An 18909-nucleotide genomic window follows, 5' to 3' on the forward strand; every position below is an offset into this window, starting at 1 on the left:
AAAGCTGGGCAGTTTGGTGATTTTTATTTAAAACCGAGCACAGATTTTTCTTGTCCTCAGAGGCCTACGTACTTCTCTAGGCTCGTGGCTGCAGGTCCCTCTCGGCAGTCTTACAGCTCACCTGAAGACAAGGCAAATGAGACTTAAGTAATAAGAGGAAGGTTAAGAAGAAGGGGGAGTTGGTGATTAACTTTCGCCTCTCAGGTGGGCTCTCCATGCACACCTACAGACTTGGACGTTGTATTTAACCTTTGCGTCAGCCAACCATCCCTCTAAGGGAGGGGAGGAGGAATCCCTGGTGATGTTGAAGTGACGGGGTATGAGCTAAAAGAGAGGCTGGAAGCAGTTGTGCAGAAACCACCTGCTGCAGTGTTTCTTCAACACGATTTTTCAGTTCACTACTTTGTGCTGGTTTTGTAGGGACGGATGTTATCTGAATGACTGCCTTTTTGGAAACAGACCATCCCTTGTCCTCTTTAGTAAGCTCTGGTTCAGCGGGTCCTAATGAGAAACCATCATCCTTGACGAAGAGAATACATAAGCCAGTCTGATATGGCTCTTCTAGTTTTGATATGCATTTCACGAAATAAAGAAGTGGATCAGATATCTATATAATGCTTCATGCTGAGAGCAATAAACGAATCATAAATTCAGCAAAACAAGCTAATTATTAAAATAAATGGAGGGTTTATGGGCATTTATTAATCTGTGTAACAGCAAATTGAACATGAATTCAGTTGGAGAACGGGAGCAACATGGCACAGAGCTGACCACATCCCTCATTATTTACTCTCTGTGAATTGCTTGGGGCTCTGCTCATGAGTGTTGCCAAACCAGTGCACACCGGCTTAAATGTCAAATCAATTTGCATCCGTTTTCACTGAGTTGGTAGATACCCCGTGCGACGCTTGCTTTTTATAGTCAGGGAAGTGATGGAGCCAACCTGGGCGTTGATTGGCTCAAGTACGTAAGGCAAAGAGTTCAAACCAAGGGAAAAGCTGGAAAATACTTGGATTTACTGCAGTTTAGGAATAATGAGGTGTGTTGATTCCTGGTTCCAGTGCTCTGGGTGTCGTGGACGCTGTCTGATTGCATTTGTGTTCCCATTATTCTAATGGAGACATGCTACAAGTTGCTTTTTTCTTAGCTCTACTGCTGGGATGGTTTTTCTTGAATACCGTCAAACTACTTTTGGACAAAAGGTTTTCTCTCTGACCAGTTTAAAACTTATTACAACAGGAAGAAGGGGAGTTTAGTTTTTATTGCTAACCTTTTTCCTGTGCTTGCAGACTTGCTGAGCACCTGAGGAGGACGAGAGCTGCCATCATCTTCCAGAAGCAGTACCGAATGCTGCGGATCCTCCGAGCTTTCCAGAGGGTCCGCAACGCAACCATCACCATTCAGGCTTTTGCTCGGGGCCTGTTTGTCAGGAGGATTTATCGCAAGGTAAGACTCCAAGGAGTGTCTTTGCATTAGGAAAGATTAGGAAGAGCCTTTGTATTTACCTCCGCTGGCGTAGCGTGACGATGTATTTATTGTGGCTGTTTTGATGTTTTATGAAGCTGACTGCCTCTGGTGTTTCTGGAGAGCACACGGTGATAGCCAGCATTGCCATTTAAAGCTGTGCAAGCAAAAATTATTTTGGCAGCAGCACCTCAGCGGAGCAGCTAAATGAAGTTAGTCATTTGGATGCCAGAAGGCGTTGTAGAAATCTGGAAATGTCACTTGATCTAACCCATACTCTGCAAAAACCTCCCTGGCAAACTGAATTTGTGTCTGAGCTGTGCTGCAGATGCACTTTCCAGTATGGTAGAAAGACCAGTAAGGTCTGTCATGGAAGGCATCAAGTCATTTATTGATGTAAATCCCTCTTTAATTAGTTCTCTCCATTAGCTTTCTGTGTTAAACCAGGAGCTGAAAGCAAGGAGGTAAAGGTTTGATAAACAGCAAGTGATACAGTGAGAAATTGTCTGTCAGGAAACTGAGAAGAGCTTGGGGGAATCTGTCCACCCTTCAGATCCAGCCTTACTTTGGTAGTCACCTAAATTTATGCCTAATTGATGGTTGTGGGGATATTCTAAGAAGTCAGAGGCTCAATGAGCCAGGAGGGGAGAGGCTCCTCCTGGAGATGATGGAGGTTACTTGGACACCTGGTTCACCCATCAGAGAGATCAGGAATGTCCTCTGAAACAGCAGCTGGATGCTGGTGATCAGGAATTTGTGCTGCCACTGCTTTTTCAGCATCTGTTTTTTAAATCGGAAGCCACTGCAGGGGATGCAGCTGGTCCAGCACTTAAACTCTCTGAGATTCAAGGCAACCCAACCTCCACAAGGTGTAGAAGTAGGCTGAAGGTCAGGTCTCTCAAACCTGAACATTTGTAATCTCTAGAGCACCTGGATATAGGTGTTGGATATAGGTGTCAATTCAGTGCTCAGCAACAGCCGCATTGCTGCAGGTGATGCTCCGTAGGGCCAGGGTGTGCCCAGTGCCCACCAAGACTTTGCTGTAAGGCTGGAATAGGTCCCCAAGGCACTGCAGCAGGGTTTCTTCTAGCTCTCTGGGCACCCCTACCTTTCTTCAGCTGTAAGAGTGCCAAGGCTGGAGACATGCAAAGCTCATTTCAGAGTAACTCCTTCGGCATCCTAAGTTCACACAATCCCTTTACCCTGAATTAAAATTTGCAAGTGCAAAGAAAGCCTTAGGGTGAAACAAAAGATTTATGAGAAGCTGATATGATACTGTTTCTGATACAACTTAGCCCAAACTAATAACAGCAGAGTGTCTTGTAATCTTGATGTTATCCTGGTATTTCTTTCCTCATAATACTGCAGCATCGATCAACATAAGTTATTAACAACATGCTGGTTGTATCTGTAATATGTCAGCCTTCAGTTTTAGAGGAAGGAATTGAACTGCCACCGACTGAAAAGATTGCTGTAAATTTTGGGGGAGAAATCCAATGCAGAAGTGCCAGAAGTTTCACAAAACCAGATATAATTTTCTAAAAATTGAATCATGCAAGAGAACTGGCTGCGGACTGTAGTGAAAGGACCCCAGGGTTTTATCTGAAGGTTATCCATATGATAAGAAATCCCACCAGGGCAGCATTTATCTGCAGTATAAATTATCATAATGCAGGGGCGAAACACAGGGAAAAAATCTAAAACCCTGTTCTGGTGTGAGTTATGTCTGATTCTGAAGGGACAGTAAGTTTATTTTTAAGTGTTAATGTGTCTGTTAACGGCTATTTATTCTGCTAGCTATGGATCTTGTGGATCTGAGTGCTATTCTGAGGTGCAATATATGTTTTATTCCATGAATTATGTCAGCTGAGTTGCCTTCTGTCCCCATCGAGTCTCCTAGTCACCAACTCAGGACCATATCCCCTTTTGTTTCACTGGGCAAGTACGTGTTGTCTCTTTTTGGAGAGCAGCATGGTTCCTAAGAGAGGATGGATGTGCCCTGCCTGCATGAGTTGAGTGCAGTGACGGGGGGGGGAAGAAACTAGGAGTGGGGGTTGAAGTACCCCTTCCCGCCTATAAAAAAGGGTCTCTATCTCCAGCCGTCACCTCCTGCACCTAGCAGGACACTCCTGCTTGGAAGAGAAGCCCTTTCGAAGGCAGATTGGGAAGCGTTGAGTGCCACGTTGCAGACAAGCCAAGGCTGCCGCTGCCTTGCAAGTGACTTTTCTCCCTTGACTGTCTCATGTTTTATAGATCCTGGCGGAGCACAAAGCCACCATCCTCCAGAAGTATGCCCGTGGCTGGCTGGCCCGCACTCGCTTCCGCCGGGTCAGGAGTGCCACCATCACCCTGCAGTGCTACTACCGGCGCATGAAGGCCAGGCAGGAGCTGAAGGCGCTGAAGATCGAGGCCCGCTCAGCACAGCACCTGAAGAAGCTCAACATTGGCATGGAGAACAAGGTGGTCCAGCTTCAAAGGAAGATCGATGAGCAGGTATGTCCTGAGCTGCGCTGGGACAAGTATGGTCTTGCTTCTCCTTTGCCTCTCTTGTGTTGTCCTTTCTGGGGAGGTTTTAATCTTCCCATGACATCTGGGAAGGATGTCGTGGTGGTGGCAGCCTTCTGCTGCTGCCGGCCAGACACTTGTAAGGGTGGAATACCACCCTGGGAGTGCAGATGCCCTTGGTTCTTGGGTCTCCACCTTGCTGTCTGAAGAGCTTGCTCGATAAGCTCAAAAGCTGCGTTGTAATTGTTGTGAGAACTGCCCAGAAGGACTTGGAGGAGGAAGATTAAAACGGCAATTTTGAAAGCTGTTGCTTGAAAACCCAAGCCAGCTCCATGTGAGATCCCTATATCAAACAGGCTTCGGCCATTATGCTTTCTGCTTTGCAAGCGCTAAGGGTGCAGAGCCTCTGCCACGGTTTCCTGTACTGAACCATGTGTCTTGTGAGTCACCTTGGTAAATTGGATAAATACTCACTTTGCAAAGTAGTTTGAGCGTGTTTGTGTTACTGGATGTAACAACTGTTCAGAAGAGCCGTGACAAGGGGTGAGATGGCACGATGTAAGTCATAGATGCCTGTGCCGATGGCTTGATGGTCCTACTGTAACTATTTGATCACAGGGAAGTCGTCATGAAATGCCAATCGGTGTTTCATTAATGAGCTGCGAAGTAGTTGTTTGATTACACGTGTAGGAGGAGGGTTTTCCCACCTGCTAACATGAGTGTGCAAGTTACTCTGATAAACACCCTCTACGTTGCTTCCAGTGCTGTGCAAGGACTTCAGGGAGGAGTGTAAGAAATACTGAGTAGACCCAGTTGCATCTACTAATTTCATCGGGGAAATTTGCGTCCACCTATATCCTTAAAACTGTCCTTTTCAAGCAGGAGAAACAGTCTCTGTAAGCCAGGATACCTCCTTATTTGTAGTACCAGTTATTAGTAATTGCGGTTTCTGTTTGGGACGTTGTCAGGAACCCTTATGCATCACACGCGGTTTCCTCGCAGCCGTAAATCTCTTCCATCCCTGTATGACGCGAGAGGTCCTGCCATGAAGCTGATGAGAAATGACTCTGCGTTGGCTCAGATACTGCAGAGTCAAGACACCCGGGGATTTGCGTTACTGCTGGCCACTTTCACTGCTCTATTGATGGGCTGCAAAGCGTGCGCCGCAGTAGAGTCTGACTTTTAAACCGTGGTGTTTAATTTTAAAATGCCTTCTTGCATACTTAGGTTTTGCAGACGAACTGTAGCTTAGGAACAGAAAGCCTTAGGCATAAGGTTTTCTATATATCTATCAGAAACCTGTTTGATATAACCTTTCACCTGGAGGGTATTTGATGGAATTAATGAGGGTGAGTCATTTCAAGTCCACGTATTTAGGCTGGACTCGTGATGAGCACGAATTTCTGTGTTAGGTCTGCCGAGCCGCTGGACTTGGTGGTGGAGCAGCAGTATTAATGGGATTTTTCTGTCTTTTTTTTTTTCAATTCCTTGCCATTTACTACTAGGAGAGAAGTGTGGGGGTGGAACAATAATGAAAAAAAAACAAACCTTTGGTTAATGTTGGCTTTCCTGTCGTGGATTATGAAAGCAGCAGAAAGGTCTGCTTTAGGGAAGAAGGCTTTTAAGTAGGCAGAAATAATGGGCTGGAGCTTGTCTTGATCACCCTTTGTCTCTGCACAGAGCGTTTTAAAGGACTTGCTTTGCTTTCTGTGTAACTTTTGCAGGAAAGAAGGGCTGCCCTGTATTATTTGTGGTAGTCTGTCCAGTGAGCTAATTGTAACGGTCATGTCAGGACTGAGAGTTTCCCCTGGGATGCTTTGGACGTGCTAATGAGCACTGTTCCAGTGGACTTTCTTTTCAGTGCACTGGATTTTTTTCTGGCAGCAGTGAGTTTGTTGCATCATATTTCCCCTGAAGTATCTTGATTTCGGTCCTTGCTGATCTATAAACATGACCTTTTAAAAACACCAGTTAGCTTTTTAAGACAAAAAAGAAGTTGCCGGTAACCTAGAGAGCTGCAGTTGTATTATTTTCTGACTAGCCGTGGAAGAAAATGTTTCTATTTCTGCTACTTTAGCTCATGCGTGACTAGAGGGATGCAATACTCTCTGTGCTCCTGAGGAAGAGATGATCTTTGAAAACATTAAAACCCATTATTGTATGTCAGCCTCAGCTCATACGCTCTAGCATCCGTAACTGGGCGTATTTAATTCAGTTTCTAAAGCAGGTGAGGAATTTTTTGCACACACAAGAAAGTTTTAAATCTGTTTTCCTTTGAAATATCCGCACGGGATGAGCACTTTCTTCTTTTTTTTGTTGTTCTTTTCAGTTAAGTGAGTTTTTAAAATGTGTGTGGTGTAGCTGTCGCCTAACTCAGCGTTATGTGTTTGTGCAGCCAATATTTCGGTTCACAGTGAGCTCCCTACGCTGTCTCTGCAAGCGGCAGTATCTCTGTCAGCATTTATTGTCAACAAAACTAGTTCGGGTAGGAGCAGTGATAAAGTTGTCTCTGCCGTTGGTAGCAAAACAAACTAGATTGGATTGCAGAACCTGGGTTGAAACCAGGATTGTCACAGCTCTGCTGGGCTGGATAATGATTTAAAATAAAGCAAGTTCAAGTTTAACAGGGTCTGTTGAGCAATCTCTGATTGCAGTGGGGACCAGCGGTTTTGCTACAGGACAGTAAATGCGCTCTCACGTCTCCAGTAGCTACAACAAGAAAAAGCATTCCTGTGCATTTATCTTATATCTGGACTGAATTCTCCGTTGGCTGGTATGTAAAATCATATACACAAACCTTGGGACACAAAGCCATAAAATGTTGCGTGTTGGAGAATGAGCAAAGACTGGGGGAGCCTTTACAGGTCAGGGAAGCAGCAGCGATTTATGAACCGGAGCCATTATTGCCATTCTCGGTAGGCAAAGCTTTTCTCTCCAAACGTATCTCTTTGGAAATGGCTTTGGTCATGTTAATTCCTTAATACTGTGCGAACGCTGAATTTTGATGTTCACTGATAATTCATTACGAGGGAGCAAAGGAAAAGCTGCTCGTGTCCCTCACTTGTTTCTGCATTTGAGACGTGTGTTAATCTTGCTTGGGAGCGCTGAGACTGCAGCGAGAGAGGGGTGCTTTGGGAGGTCACCTAGAGAGAGGCCAAAAGGATGATCAGAGCGATGGTAGAAGAAATGATCCTACGAGCCCCGTTGGGAATCTAAAAGAGACTGATGCAAGTATGGGTGGGGACAGCAGCATCCACCCGCTCACTGTGCATTTGTACAGGGGCCTGTTGGGTCTAGAAGAACCTGTGTAGACCTAGAAGATAAAATTCTCTCCTTTCATGGTTTTTTTCTTTTCCAGGCTGTAAGGCTCTTTGAGAGCTCTGTTGTACTGGAGCTAGCGGGAGCCTTTGACCCTGTGTTAGACATTGATCATATTTTTGCATTGAATTTTTTTCTTGTTTACTTGACTCTGGTGAACATCTTAGAGAAAGAAGTTGCATCTTGGGATCTGTGACTTTGCACCTTTACTGCTTATCCCAACCAGTCAAAAATTGTATATCGGCACTTCCCCAGTCCATTGACTTTTAAAAATGATACATTTGTGTCTTTTAAGACTTCTATCTTCTGGCTTGTTCACCTCAAGCTTTTCTTGGCCTTCACATGAACTAAAAAATTCTGGATGGAAGGAGCAGTTTCTCATGAGCTGGAGTGACTCTGTTGGTGACTAAAGCTCTGAGAAACAGCAAAAGGTTAAGTTGCAGATGTCTGGGATGCTACTCTGGTCTGGACAACAATCTCTTGCCAAATATTTGCCGGCAAGACCAGGAAGGATCAAAACTGATACTTCTGATGCTCAAGTGAAATATCCACCAAAGTCCTGTTTAAGAAAGTAAAGGTTTTTGGATCTATTGTACAGTGAGTGGTATGAACCCAGATCTTTAAAACTGTATTGAGAGCTTTCAAAAAGGACACTTTAAAAATGATTCTATAAAAACCAGACTACGTTTTAAATTTCAAAATAGTTTTTACTCGCATGATTATCTACCTAACGTTAGCAAAGATTTGTGGTAGGCTGTTCCTGAAGCTTTTGGCCTGTTGTGAATTCATTGTCATTTTTGGTGCTGGCTAATAATGATGATGTTTTATTAGTCACATTGTAGTTCCCATTGACTTCGATCTGAGCCACAAAAGTCAAAGCTGGTGAATTTTCAGGTCTCAAAACTTGGAAGCAAATCATTGCTAAGTGCTTTAAAAGAGAAAATCTGGGCAAATAAAAAGATGATTGAGCTGGCACATGACTTAAAGCTGGGCTTTAGGGAGTTTTTGTGCTCAAGGCTGCAATTATGCTACAGTGCATTGTCAGCCCAGGCTCCTGCAGGCGTAGGAGTCAGGAATAAAAGGATAAACTGCAAACGCAAGATTGCAAACCAAAAAAATTGCAAGCCAATTGCATTAAGCAACGTTGTTTGGAAGCTGTAATAAAAACGTAGGTGTTTTGCTTTGGTTGCCAGGGCCGTCACGTGTCGTTTGCTTTTGCTTCAAGAGTAACATCGATTTAACAAATGCTCGTATAATCGTTACTAAAGTATTATTGAGCTTTTGTCACAGTTTTGAATTTTTTTTTAGCGTTATGAGCTTTATTAGCATATGCATGGAAATGCTTGTTATGGGAAGTTTGTTACCCGCAATGCTCCAAGGATTTTTGACTGTTACTTTTGCAGTGCATCGGTGCATGCATTGATCTTGCGTATGGTCTTATTTTCTTCTCTTTGGAATGTTGGCTGCAGAACAAGGAATACAAACTTCTGAACGAGCAGCTCTCTATGCTGACGTCTGCCCACTCCTCCGAGGTGGAAAAGCTGAAGAAGGAACTGGTGCAATATCAGCAGAGCCACCAAGGTGATGGCAACCAGCTTGTCAGCTTGCAAAAAGAGATGGAGCACTTGCAGCTGGAGCTTGAAAAAGCTCATGGTGAGAGGAAGGTCGTGGAAGACAGCTACGTTAAGGAGAAAGACCTACTGAGAAAGGTATGTGTATTTGTCACATCTCGTGGTGCGTAGGTGGTCGTGCTGGTGGAAGCTTGCCCTTCCCAAGTCTGAAAGAGAAAGACTTAATTTCTATTCTTAAATTATATTTCATTTCTTTTTATCACTGAATGCCCCTAGAATTTGCCTTTTAACCAGGTCATGAGGCAGCAAGGGCAGGGGAACATCCCTGCAGAAGCAGCAACTGTCATGTCAGGAGGATGCCCTGCCTCTGTGCCTTTTGCGCTGCCAACCATGAAGAAATTTCCCAAATCCAGACCTGTCTGAAATAAGGGAGGGCACGCGAACCTGAAATAACCACGGATATGGCAGAGCTTCGTGTATATGCAGTGATTCCTCATGGCGTGTAATGCGAAGTATTGGGGAAGGGTGTCATGGGTGCTGTAAATATTAGGAAGATGTCCTTCCTCAGTCCAGCTGGGTATGGGACACGAGGGCTCGGTTTCTGCCATGCAGTCCGTGGCTGTTGCGGCCGGTCGTAGTGGCTGGTGTTGTAGCTATGTGTAGAGTATGACCTGTGTGGGGACCAGCTTGACCCTCCCAGGCAGAGACGCTGCTCCAACACCAGCTAGGCTGGTTGTTACAAGCCCTTTTAGGGTTTGGAGCTGCGATGTGGACCAAACTTTTTTCTTTTCTTCCCCTCCTTTGTGCAAACTCCTAAGCTTTCTGGATCTCTTGAGGTCAGGGTGGCCCAATGCTGCCACCATTGTACAAGAAGGGTTCTTGTGGGAGAAGATGACTTTGGAGTGTAGAGTTTTTTTGCAAATAGTTAAAAAATTGACATTTGACAGTGAATTTCTTTGGGTTTGTTCTGAATAACCTTCACACCCATGCTCATAACCTAAGGCACTGAGGTATGGGTTCAGTTTCCTGCTGTGAATGCTTATGACTGCTCAGGTTAAATCTGTGATCTTTCTTCTTCTGCACTGGTGGTTGAAGGGGTTTCTTTGATGCTGCTATTGGAAATAATTTAGGGCTTTTCTACTCAGTGCATTGCATAGAAAAAGCTTTTTTGCCGCTGTTACTCTACAGTAGTGCTTTTTGTGTGACAACTTGAAGATGAGTAGCTTTTGGAGATAAAAGGAGGTCTGGGATTAGCTGTGTTTTAATTATGGTGAAGGATTGCCCAGGTGGGGCTCTTCTAGGGCACCTCCCTTGGCCAACCTCCCCTTGTGGGTAAGCCTTCAGATGGTGGGTTTGGGTGAGAAGCTGCGAGGACTTTTTGGTCTTCTGGATAACTTAATCTGAACAACTAGCACCGCTGAAATGCATTTTTGGCTGTGCTTCTCAAAAGGGCATTCAGCCTGTAAGGCGCATTGTCCCTTGGCTGGACCAAGAGCTGTCAGAAAAGCGGTTACTCCGCTCTTTGTGCGTGTGTTGCACCCACATAGGGATATATGGAGTCAGGGATTTTTCGTTTCTCCAGCACCAAATTAGAAGATCCTTTCTGGTGCAGGGCTCCGTTCGTTAGCTGGCTGCAGCACAGGCTTTCAGTGCCTGAAAGGATGCTTTATTTTGAAGGTGATGCAGCTGGGGAAAAACCGCTTGTCTTTGTTCTTGATTGCAAATCCCCTTTGAGCACTCAGAAGAAAGGTTGATTTAATGACCGAAGCAATGCTTTGCAAGAAGGATGAAAACAAAGCAAAAGCTTTCCCTTGTTGCAGAAGTGCCTACAGCAGAGCAAATACTATGTTCTATAGAATGACAATAAATGTTTTAATTGATAAGCATAGCATTTCTATGGAGCAGTGCAGGCTCCCATTTCTGACGTTAGCTTTCGGCTGCTCCCTTCGGTTCCTTATCAGTGGGAAGACAGAGAAGACCTGTTTGCTTCCTTGAAACATTCGTTTAAGCCAAAACGCTTTTCCAAGAAGAATTCTGGTAGAGATTTTTGAGGAGTTCTAATAACTACCAAAAGCGTGGGGAGTGTTGTGAATCTGACTTCAGGTGTGAGAAACACTTTTCACCTTCAATAGAATAGGAAGACTGTGCTGTGTTTGTGGTGGGATGCGCTCTCTCTGGGGATGATACCCCAAGTCATCAGACACTTCTGAGAGAGACTGAGGTGACAGCCTTAATTTTATCAACTTGAGCTGGGGCTGCAGCTTCTGCAAATCCGTGTTAGTTATGATTTTGTTGCTGAAAAAACATCCTTTAATCTCTTCCTTAAGCTTTTCCCTCCAACTCCTTAATTTTAGAATAGCTTTTCTTACTCCATTTTGTGATGAAGTGTAAAACATCAGATCTGGGTGAGTACCAACAGCTCTTCCTAGGGCTTTCCATAGCACCTAATCTTCTCACTTGGTGAGGCAGGATGATTCAAAGCCTGGCCAGGACCTCTATTAGGAAAATCCTAAGTGCCATCATCATTTCCTCATGAGACTGGGGGAGGAGCAGAGCCACATCTCATGAGAAGGTGGTTCCAGTGTAACACTTAAATAAGGGCTGAAGCCATCACGAGTGCTCTCTGCTCAACATCCTTCCATAGAAATCCTTCAGAGCAGGTGCTGTTGCATTTGAAGCACCTTCAAAGATGTTTCCTATAGAAAGCACGAGGTACAAAAGGTACCAGAGATGGAGTTTGTGCTGCTTGGCCCTTGTGTAACCTGCTCCGCTTGCCTCTACCTGTGTTTAATGGACTGTTTTCATTCTCACTGGGTTTCTGTCAACACAAATGTTGAATTCCAGCTTGTTTCTGTTTCATATGGAAGGAGGAATGTGATAAACAAGCTCAATCACTTAAGGTCATATCTTAAAAATATCTATAGCCAATCTGGATTAGAAATTTTTAAACCTGGGAATAATTGTTATGGATGCTACCAAGCCTTTCCATTCTGAAATATCCTCTCAGCGCAGTTGAAAATACTCCAAATTTGTGTCTACTTTTGTTTTCCAACCATCATAACTTTGTTTTCTGGGCAGAAGAGTTCATTATCGCTACTCATTAAAGAGCACTAGTGAAATAATCCCATCACCCCTAATCTTTTTCCGTGATGGGATAAACGAGCCGAGTTCCTTGCTGTCCTATTGCAGCGCAGGTTTTCCGTCCTTTCTGTCACTCTTGTGGCTCTTCTCCAATTTTTTTAAGAAATCTTCCTAACCTGAAGACGCTAATGGCTGCACGCCTGCTATGATATTTATTTGAAGTGATGTACGAATGAAGGGACGTAGTTGGTTTTGGTACAGGATATTAAAATCGTGGCTCAGTTCAGAGCATTTAAAAGTCCAGGAGCTCTGCATACCTTAAATTGTGTTTTCTTCTATTTCCAGTGTCCAACTTTCCTACTATATATAGAGATGCAGGAGTTCAGTCCCGTGCAGACAGCTGGAGTCAGTGAATGGATTGCAGAGCAAGGCGTAGGGGATCCTCCAGTTTCTGTGCACGGGATATGATTGCTTCAGTCGTGACTAACAGTAAAATATTCGTTGTGCTTTTACCCTCGGCGTTAGTACGTATCTGGCATACGCAGTGTTTGATAAAATACCTTCATTTGAGGATGCTTGTGTGGGAGACTGAAGTCTGTGCTAGGCCTGCCTGCCAGCTGGCCTGCCTATTAGTTTTATCTAGTGGTGACAGTAAAATTATTATTCTTGGGCACTGAAAACTTTTATTATGGTGCGTACGGAGTTGCTTCTCCAGCATCTTGAGATCCTTCTGCTGTGTGTAGCTGGTTTCAAAGCTGTGGCTACAGGACGCGACGGAGCAGGCACGGGGAATGCCGTTACGCTGGGATGATGTGGCGGTTTGTTCTCCTACCTGACGGCCGCAGGATCGTTCTGCTTAATCGTAGCAGCGTATTTCACTTGATAATGTGATGGGTTTGTGTTTTGAGATAACACTGCTGAATGCGTCAAAATTCCTGAGGATGAACCAAACAGGATAGGTTGCTGTCAGCATCAGTCCAGCCTTATTGTTGCGAGAAGTGGCCTTGCTTCTCTTCGCTTTTAATAGAGGCAGTTAAGAAGAAAAAAAATCTATTTTGCAGGATTTAGTTTCTGTTTTCATTAAGTTTTGCTAGGCGGTTGTTGGTGTTAATTGCTATATATGCTCCTGCTGTATTACTAAAGGCCCTGGTACACGCTGTGCACCGCTGTACTAGAGGTTGTGCAGTAGTGTGAAGCACTGAAGTGACTATAATCTTATGACATGAAGTGGATACAATACACATGAAGTCAAAAAAAGCCCGAACTATTTAGTATTAGTCTTCCATGGCACTCATATTAACTGTGTCCCTCTTAACTACTCAAGTGCCGCATTGCCTGAAACGATGGGCAGATTTTTTCCCCCGCCAACAGCAGCCAGTGCAATGACTTGAAGATAGCAATGAAACCCACAGAGATGTGGAAATAAGCCTCTGATTTGATGATCTGATCGCTTGTAAGAGCTTCACTCCTGCAGAATCGTGGTCAATATTTTGTAAGATTCTGCTGAAAACATTAATTTAAGGGAGAAATGCGCTCAGGAAAGGAGAAGTTAGTCTCGGTTGTTGCAGTGCTGTTCTCCTACGCTTCAACTCCTGATGCGCAAAGGATAACTGGCAAAGCAAAAGGGGATAGATCTTTTACAAAGCAAAGAAAGCCCGAACAAAGCTCCCTGTCTTCAGCCAGGTGAAATGTAATCTCTCCGCAGAGGCTCTGACCTGCAGCAAGCAGTGATTCTTTGCCTTGTTTCGTAGCGCATATCTGACTTGGAAGAAGAAAATGCTCTCCTGAAGCAGGAAAAAGAGGAGCTTAACAGCAGGATCCTGTGTCAATCTGAAGGTAAGCAAAAATGTTTATAGCATTGTAATGCGTCTGCTAAACTAGGAGCTTGACTCTTCTCCCCTCAAACTTGTTTTTCCTGCATGCTTTTCCTACCTTGAAAAGTGCTAATCCTACCGCACCCCTTCTCTGGATGTTTCTGTTGTTGTTTTTGCTGCACAGATAGGTCAGTTCGTTCTGTCCTGCTGGTGGATGACACGACAGAGACTGGTGTAATTGGTGAAATATGGAATAAAGTACCCAAAAGGGCTTTTCAGTTCAGTTTGTTTTGCAGCATTTAGTCTGGGTGATGTGGGAGGCAGCGCGGCTGCTGGGGGTGGAGAGTAACAACATCCCAGGATGGATGAATAAAGGATCCAAGGAACAGCACTGTTAATGATATGGAGCTGTGACAAAGGATTTCTCTAACGTGACAGGAGTCTTGTGAGTGTTTTTTAAAGCAGACGCTCACATGGGGCAACGTACAGAGAGGAAGCAATCTGGGAAAATCCCAAGCCACGAAAGAAACTCTCATGCGTGTATTGAGCTTTTTTATTTTTTCATCATCCTTTTCAGCTTTAATTTTGCTGTAGGATTTACAAAAAGCGTCATGCATTGTTCTCTGGAAGTATCGATCGCTGCTCTGTGGTACGCATGAAGTACCTCTTGCTCTCAGCCCAATGCAAAATAAAGGAATGAAAATAGCATGTCAAAAAGGAACTTGCTACAAATATTTCTTCATCTCTTACGGGATGCTTTTGGAGCATCAGAGGTTGGGGAAAGCAAGTTGGAGGGGTTTTGTTTGGTGTTCACCCGTTTAAAAGGAAACATGGAGTATATTTGACTGGTTTCTCAAAAAGGGGAGAGGACCAGATTTGCTTCCAAGGGCAGTTTTTAATTAAAATAAATAAATAAAGAATTTGTGGGATAATTTCAACCCCTATGGTCTTATCGTGGTAAATGGTTGATGACATGAAAATGAGATGCCGCTGCTGATTTGCTGCTGTGCCGAATCCGGTGGTGGGGAGCAGGCAGGGAAGTCTTTAAATCTTAGTGTCTTAAACATCAGTGTATTTCCTGCTGTTGCTGGTCTTCCCTTAAGTGGGTTTACGGCTGTCCCATGGGAGGGGGAGCTGGCACGGCTGAGTTAAGCATAATAGATCTGATGGTTTGTAGGTGCTGGAGATTTGTCTATAACTCAAATGGCAGAGGACTCTGCTCGCCGAGCAGAACAACTCAAGCTGTTCCAAATGGCGAGGAGGCAGATAGAAATTATAATGGTCTTTAAATATTAGAGAATGCTTATATGTATTTTAAAGGTTCTTGGCAAAGAGCATTTTATTAATTAGTCATTGTTATTGCACATATTTACAAGAAGTTCACTTCAGAGATGAAGATGATAATTTCTTCTCCTTCCCCCCGCCCACCATTTTAAAGATGAATTTGCACGAAGCACGGTTGAAGAAAATATCCAGATGAAGAAAGAGCTGGAAGAAGAGAGGTCTCGTTATCAGAACCTGATAAAAGAGTATTCAAGGCTGGAGCAGAGATATGACAACTTGCGGGATGAAATGACTATTATAAAGGTAACGGAACTGAAATGATCCTTATTCTGTTTGTCCTGGACGTGATGTTGGTGGCCAGATAACGTGGCTCGCTCATCCCCAAAACACTTAATAGAACTGGCATTATCCTGTGGCTTGTCCTTTATATTTCTAAGACTGAACTTCTACACTGAAGCCAAACCACATGTGTGCCTTGAAAAAGGAGCCTGATCTTTCACGCTTTGCAGTCAACGAAGAGATACCTGTGAACCTCAGCAGAAGCCGGTTCATGCTTCTCGTTTTGCTTTTTTTTGTTCATGTTGGTGTGTAGGTGCTGGATTGAAACACACAAACCCAACACTGTGGCTTCAGAATGTCAAACCTCAAAGTTTTTAGGTTCGCCTTTGCTGGGGTCTTAGAAGAACTGTTGAAAAGTAGATAATTGTTAGACTGCTGCTGGATTAGGTGGAAGGTTGAGTTTTAGAGAGCCCCAGAGGGTGCTGTGAACAGCATAATCTTGAGCTTAGATTTGCATGTTTGTACTTAACAGGCATCTGGTGTCATGAAGAGCATTTAATTCATGCAGAGTTTTTCTACTGAGCTTCTGTATCACTTTACATTTTCAACTATTCCCTTGTGTTAATATGAATATTGTGATAAGGCGTGAGAACTAGAAATTTATATTGTCTAGTCAAAGCCTAGTCAAATTCTAGTCAAATTCTCAAGTCAAACCTTTTGTAAAGGTAACCTTCATATATGGGCATATATTTGCTCTAAGAAACAAAGCTTTGTGAGGAATCCTTCCTTAAACACTAACTGTATTATGTATCTGCACCGCTTCTTGACAGCAAGCACCAGGGCACAGAAGAAACCCATCCAACCAGAGCAGTCTGGAGTCTGATTCCAACTATCCATCCATATCAACCTCTGAGATAGGAGACACCGAGGATGTAATACAACAAGTGGAGGTACAGTAAATCGGGCAGGCTCGGGGGGAGGAGGAGAGCCTTGCTCTGCAGGGATGATTGGCGTGGGTCTTGGAGCACATAGGTGGAATGCAGGTTGGACTACAAGGTGTGATGGATGACACTGCAGAAATACATCGTTAATTATGAGAGAAGGATTACAGGGCTGCGGTGCTACGGCAAATGCCTACTCATTTGTGGCATCAGGCTTAAATAGGGCTCTAAAAATAATGAAGTGTTGTCTTTTGGCCATACCAGCTTAAGGGCTGATGAAAATTCATCACAACGGTCAGCGTTGTTACATGTAGTTATCTCTAGCACCAACAGCAACAACCGTACAGTGATCCTTCTCCGCAGGGATACCAGAGTTCATTACCCCTATGCCCTGAGCGTTTTCTTTCCAATGCATCTTTACAGGGGCTGTGCTGGCCAGCACAGCCCCTGTAATCAACAATCTCTTAATGCAGAGAAAAGCAGCACAAATTATTCCCTGGCTATCAAGAATCGCATGGAAAAGGGAAATCTGTTTTGCTTACGTTTGCTAGAATAGGCTGCTTTTCAAACTCCACTTTCATGACTCGAGGGCACGTATGGACGATGAATGTTCCTAGGATCTGCCACTCCACTGGCAGGCCCGTATTTTGTGTCTCACGTAGCATGCCTGCAGAACCCCCCTCCTGCCCTTTGCTGGCTGCTGTGTTACACTACTTCAATATTTCTAAACTGCTCTGAGAGCATTTGCTGAAGTCAAAGTAATCAGTATTGGCCATGCTCTAATATAAAATATTCTAGGTGAAACCAATTAAAAAGCAACTACTAAACACTTGGCTAGAAGGGGCTCAGTAGGGCATTTTTAATGTTCTTCACTGTGGCCTCAGTCAGCGCGCTTATCTGGTGGGCTGTTAAATATTCAATTATTTATTAAAATGAGTCTGCTGTTTATTGACGTTAAAAATAGGTGCTTAAAGTGGGGGTTTGGTCTTTGAAAGTGTGCACCTTTCTTGGGATGCTCCTGTTACCGGCTGTGGCCGGAGTCGGGGCTGATGTACACTCAGGGCGTAGCTGGCTCTGTGCATGGTGGTAAAACTTGACTGAGGTTGTCTCCTTTTTCCACTCCCCTGTTTTTCTTCAGGAGGTTGGGATGGAGAAAGCTGCCATGGACATGACCCTCTTCCTAAAGCTACAGAAGCGAGTGAGGGAGCTCGAGCAGGAGAGGAAAAAGCTGCAAATCCAGCTGGAGAAAAAGGAGCAAGAGAGCAAGAAATCCCAGGTGAGAGATGGCTTTTTGCTGATACTGATATGTATCAGTTAATATAACAGTTACCGTGTTGGTAACTGGCTTTCCTTGATTGCCTGAGGACACGTAATGTAGGAACTGAGGTTTGACAGTGACAAGTTCAAGTTAAGAGGCAGCAAATCCAGCTGGAAAGTGAAGAGAAACTTTTCAGGCAGCTAAGAACAACTGGACAGACTGATTATTTTTTTTTTTTAAAATAAACTGGTTATAACAGATTTAGGACAGTATATTAAGTATCTTGAAAGCAGTGAAATGTAGAATCAATTCTGGTGTGTTTTATTCTGCCTGCACTGATCCCGTTTCCTTCTCTTTTGAGAAATTTGAAGTGTGGATTGAGTTTTATTAGCAAAGGTCAGAACAATGAAGGGGAATGTGAAGGCAGGAAGGCTCTGCAGAGGGCTCTGGAGAGGCTGATTGATGCGCCGAGGCCAGTTGTGTGAGGTTTAACAAGGCCAAGTGCCGGGTCTTGCCCTTTGATCACACCAACCCCAGGCAGCGCCCCAGGCCTGGGGCAGAGGGGCTGGGAAGTGCCCGGCGGAGAAGGCCCTGGGGGTGCTGGCTGACAGCCGGCTGGGCATGAGCCAGCAGTGCCCGGGTGGCCAAGGAGGCCACCAGCCCCCGGGCTTGTGTCAGCCCTGGTGTGGCCAGCAGGAGCCGGGCAGGGATGGGGCCCCTGTGCTGGGCCCTGGGGAGGCCCCACCTCGAGTGCTGGGCTCAGGTTTGGGCCCCTCGGGACAAGAAGGGCCTGGAGGGGCTGGAGCGTGTCCAGAGAAGGGCAGCGGGGCTGGGGCAGGGTCTGGAGCACAAGTGTGCTGGGGGGCGGCTGAGGGGGCTGGGGGGGTTTAGCCTGGAGAAGAGGGGGCTGAGGGGAGCCCTTCTCGCTCTCTGCAGCTGCCTGAGAGGGGCTGGAGTGAGGGGGGGGCTGGTCTCTGCTCCCAAGTCACCAGGGACAGGGCGAGAGGGAACGGCCTCAAGCTGCGTCAGGGGAGGTTTAGGTTGGAGATGAGGGGAAATGTCTTCCCTGCCAGAGGGGTCAGGCCCTGGCACAGGCTGCCCAGAGAGGTGGGGGAGTCACCGTCCCTGGGGGGGTTCAAAGGATGTGTAGACGTGGCCCTTGGGGACATGGTTTAGTGGTGGACTTGGCCATGTTAGGTTAGTGGTTGGACTCAATCGTCTTACAGGTCTAAACAATTCTATGATTCTATTGGGAGGATTGCAGACGGACATGATGCTGCAGCTTTATGGACACAGATGCCTCTAGGTTTGCTCCAGCTAAAAGGTGGTATGTCAGTGCTTGGGAGTGGTGTAGAGCAAGGCCTTGGTACCCCACATCTCCACGTCTTTTGGTT

The 18909-nt window shown here is 45.0% G+C and overlaps 1 protein-coding gene across 1 annotated transcript in view; it reads left to right on the plus strand.

The window, feature by feature from the left end:
* The window catches only part of MYO5B (myosin VB), a 160558-nt gene that overhangs the window by 107165 nt on the left and 34484 nt on the right, over nucleotides 1-18909 (plus strand). The window contains exons 20-26 of the mRNA XM_064438928.1: nucleotides 1290-1446; nucleotides 3718-3957; nucleotides 8757-8996; nucleotides 13691-13775; nucleotides 15192-15340; nucleotides 16147-16266; nucleotides 17396-17533. Of these exons, the coding sequence (XP_064294998.1) occupies nucleotides 1290-1446; nucleotides 3718-3957; nucleotides 8757-8996; nucleotides 13691-13775; nucleotides 15192-15340; nucleotides 16147-16266; nucleotides 17396-17533 (1129 nt within the window). The remainder of the gene's footprint in view (nucleotides 1-1289; nucleotides 1447-3717; nucleotides 3958-8756; nucleotides 8997-13690; nucleotides 13776-15191; nucleotides 15341-16146; nucleotides 16267-17395; nucleotides 17534-18909) is intronic.

Source organism: Phalacrocorax carbo, chromosome Z (genome assembly GCF_963921805.1).
Source record: "Phalacrocorax carbo chromosome Z, bPhaCar2.1, whole genome shotgun sequence".
NCBI classification, from domain to species: Eukaryota; Metazoa; Chordata; class Aves; order Suliformes; family Phalacrocoracidae; genus Phalacrocorax; species Phalacrocorax carbo.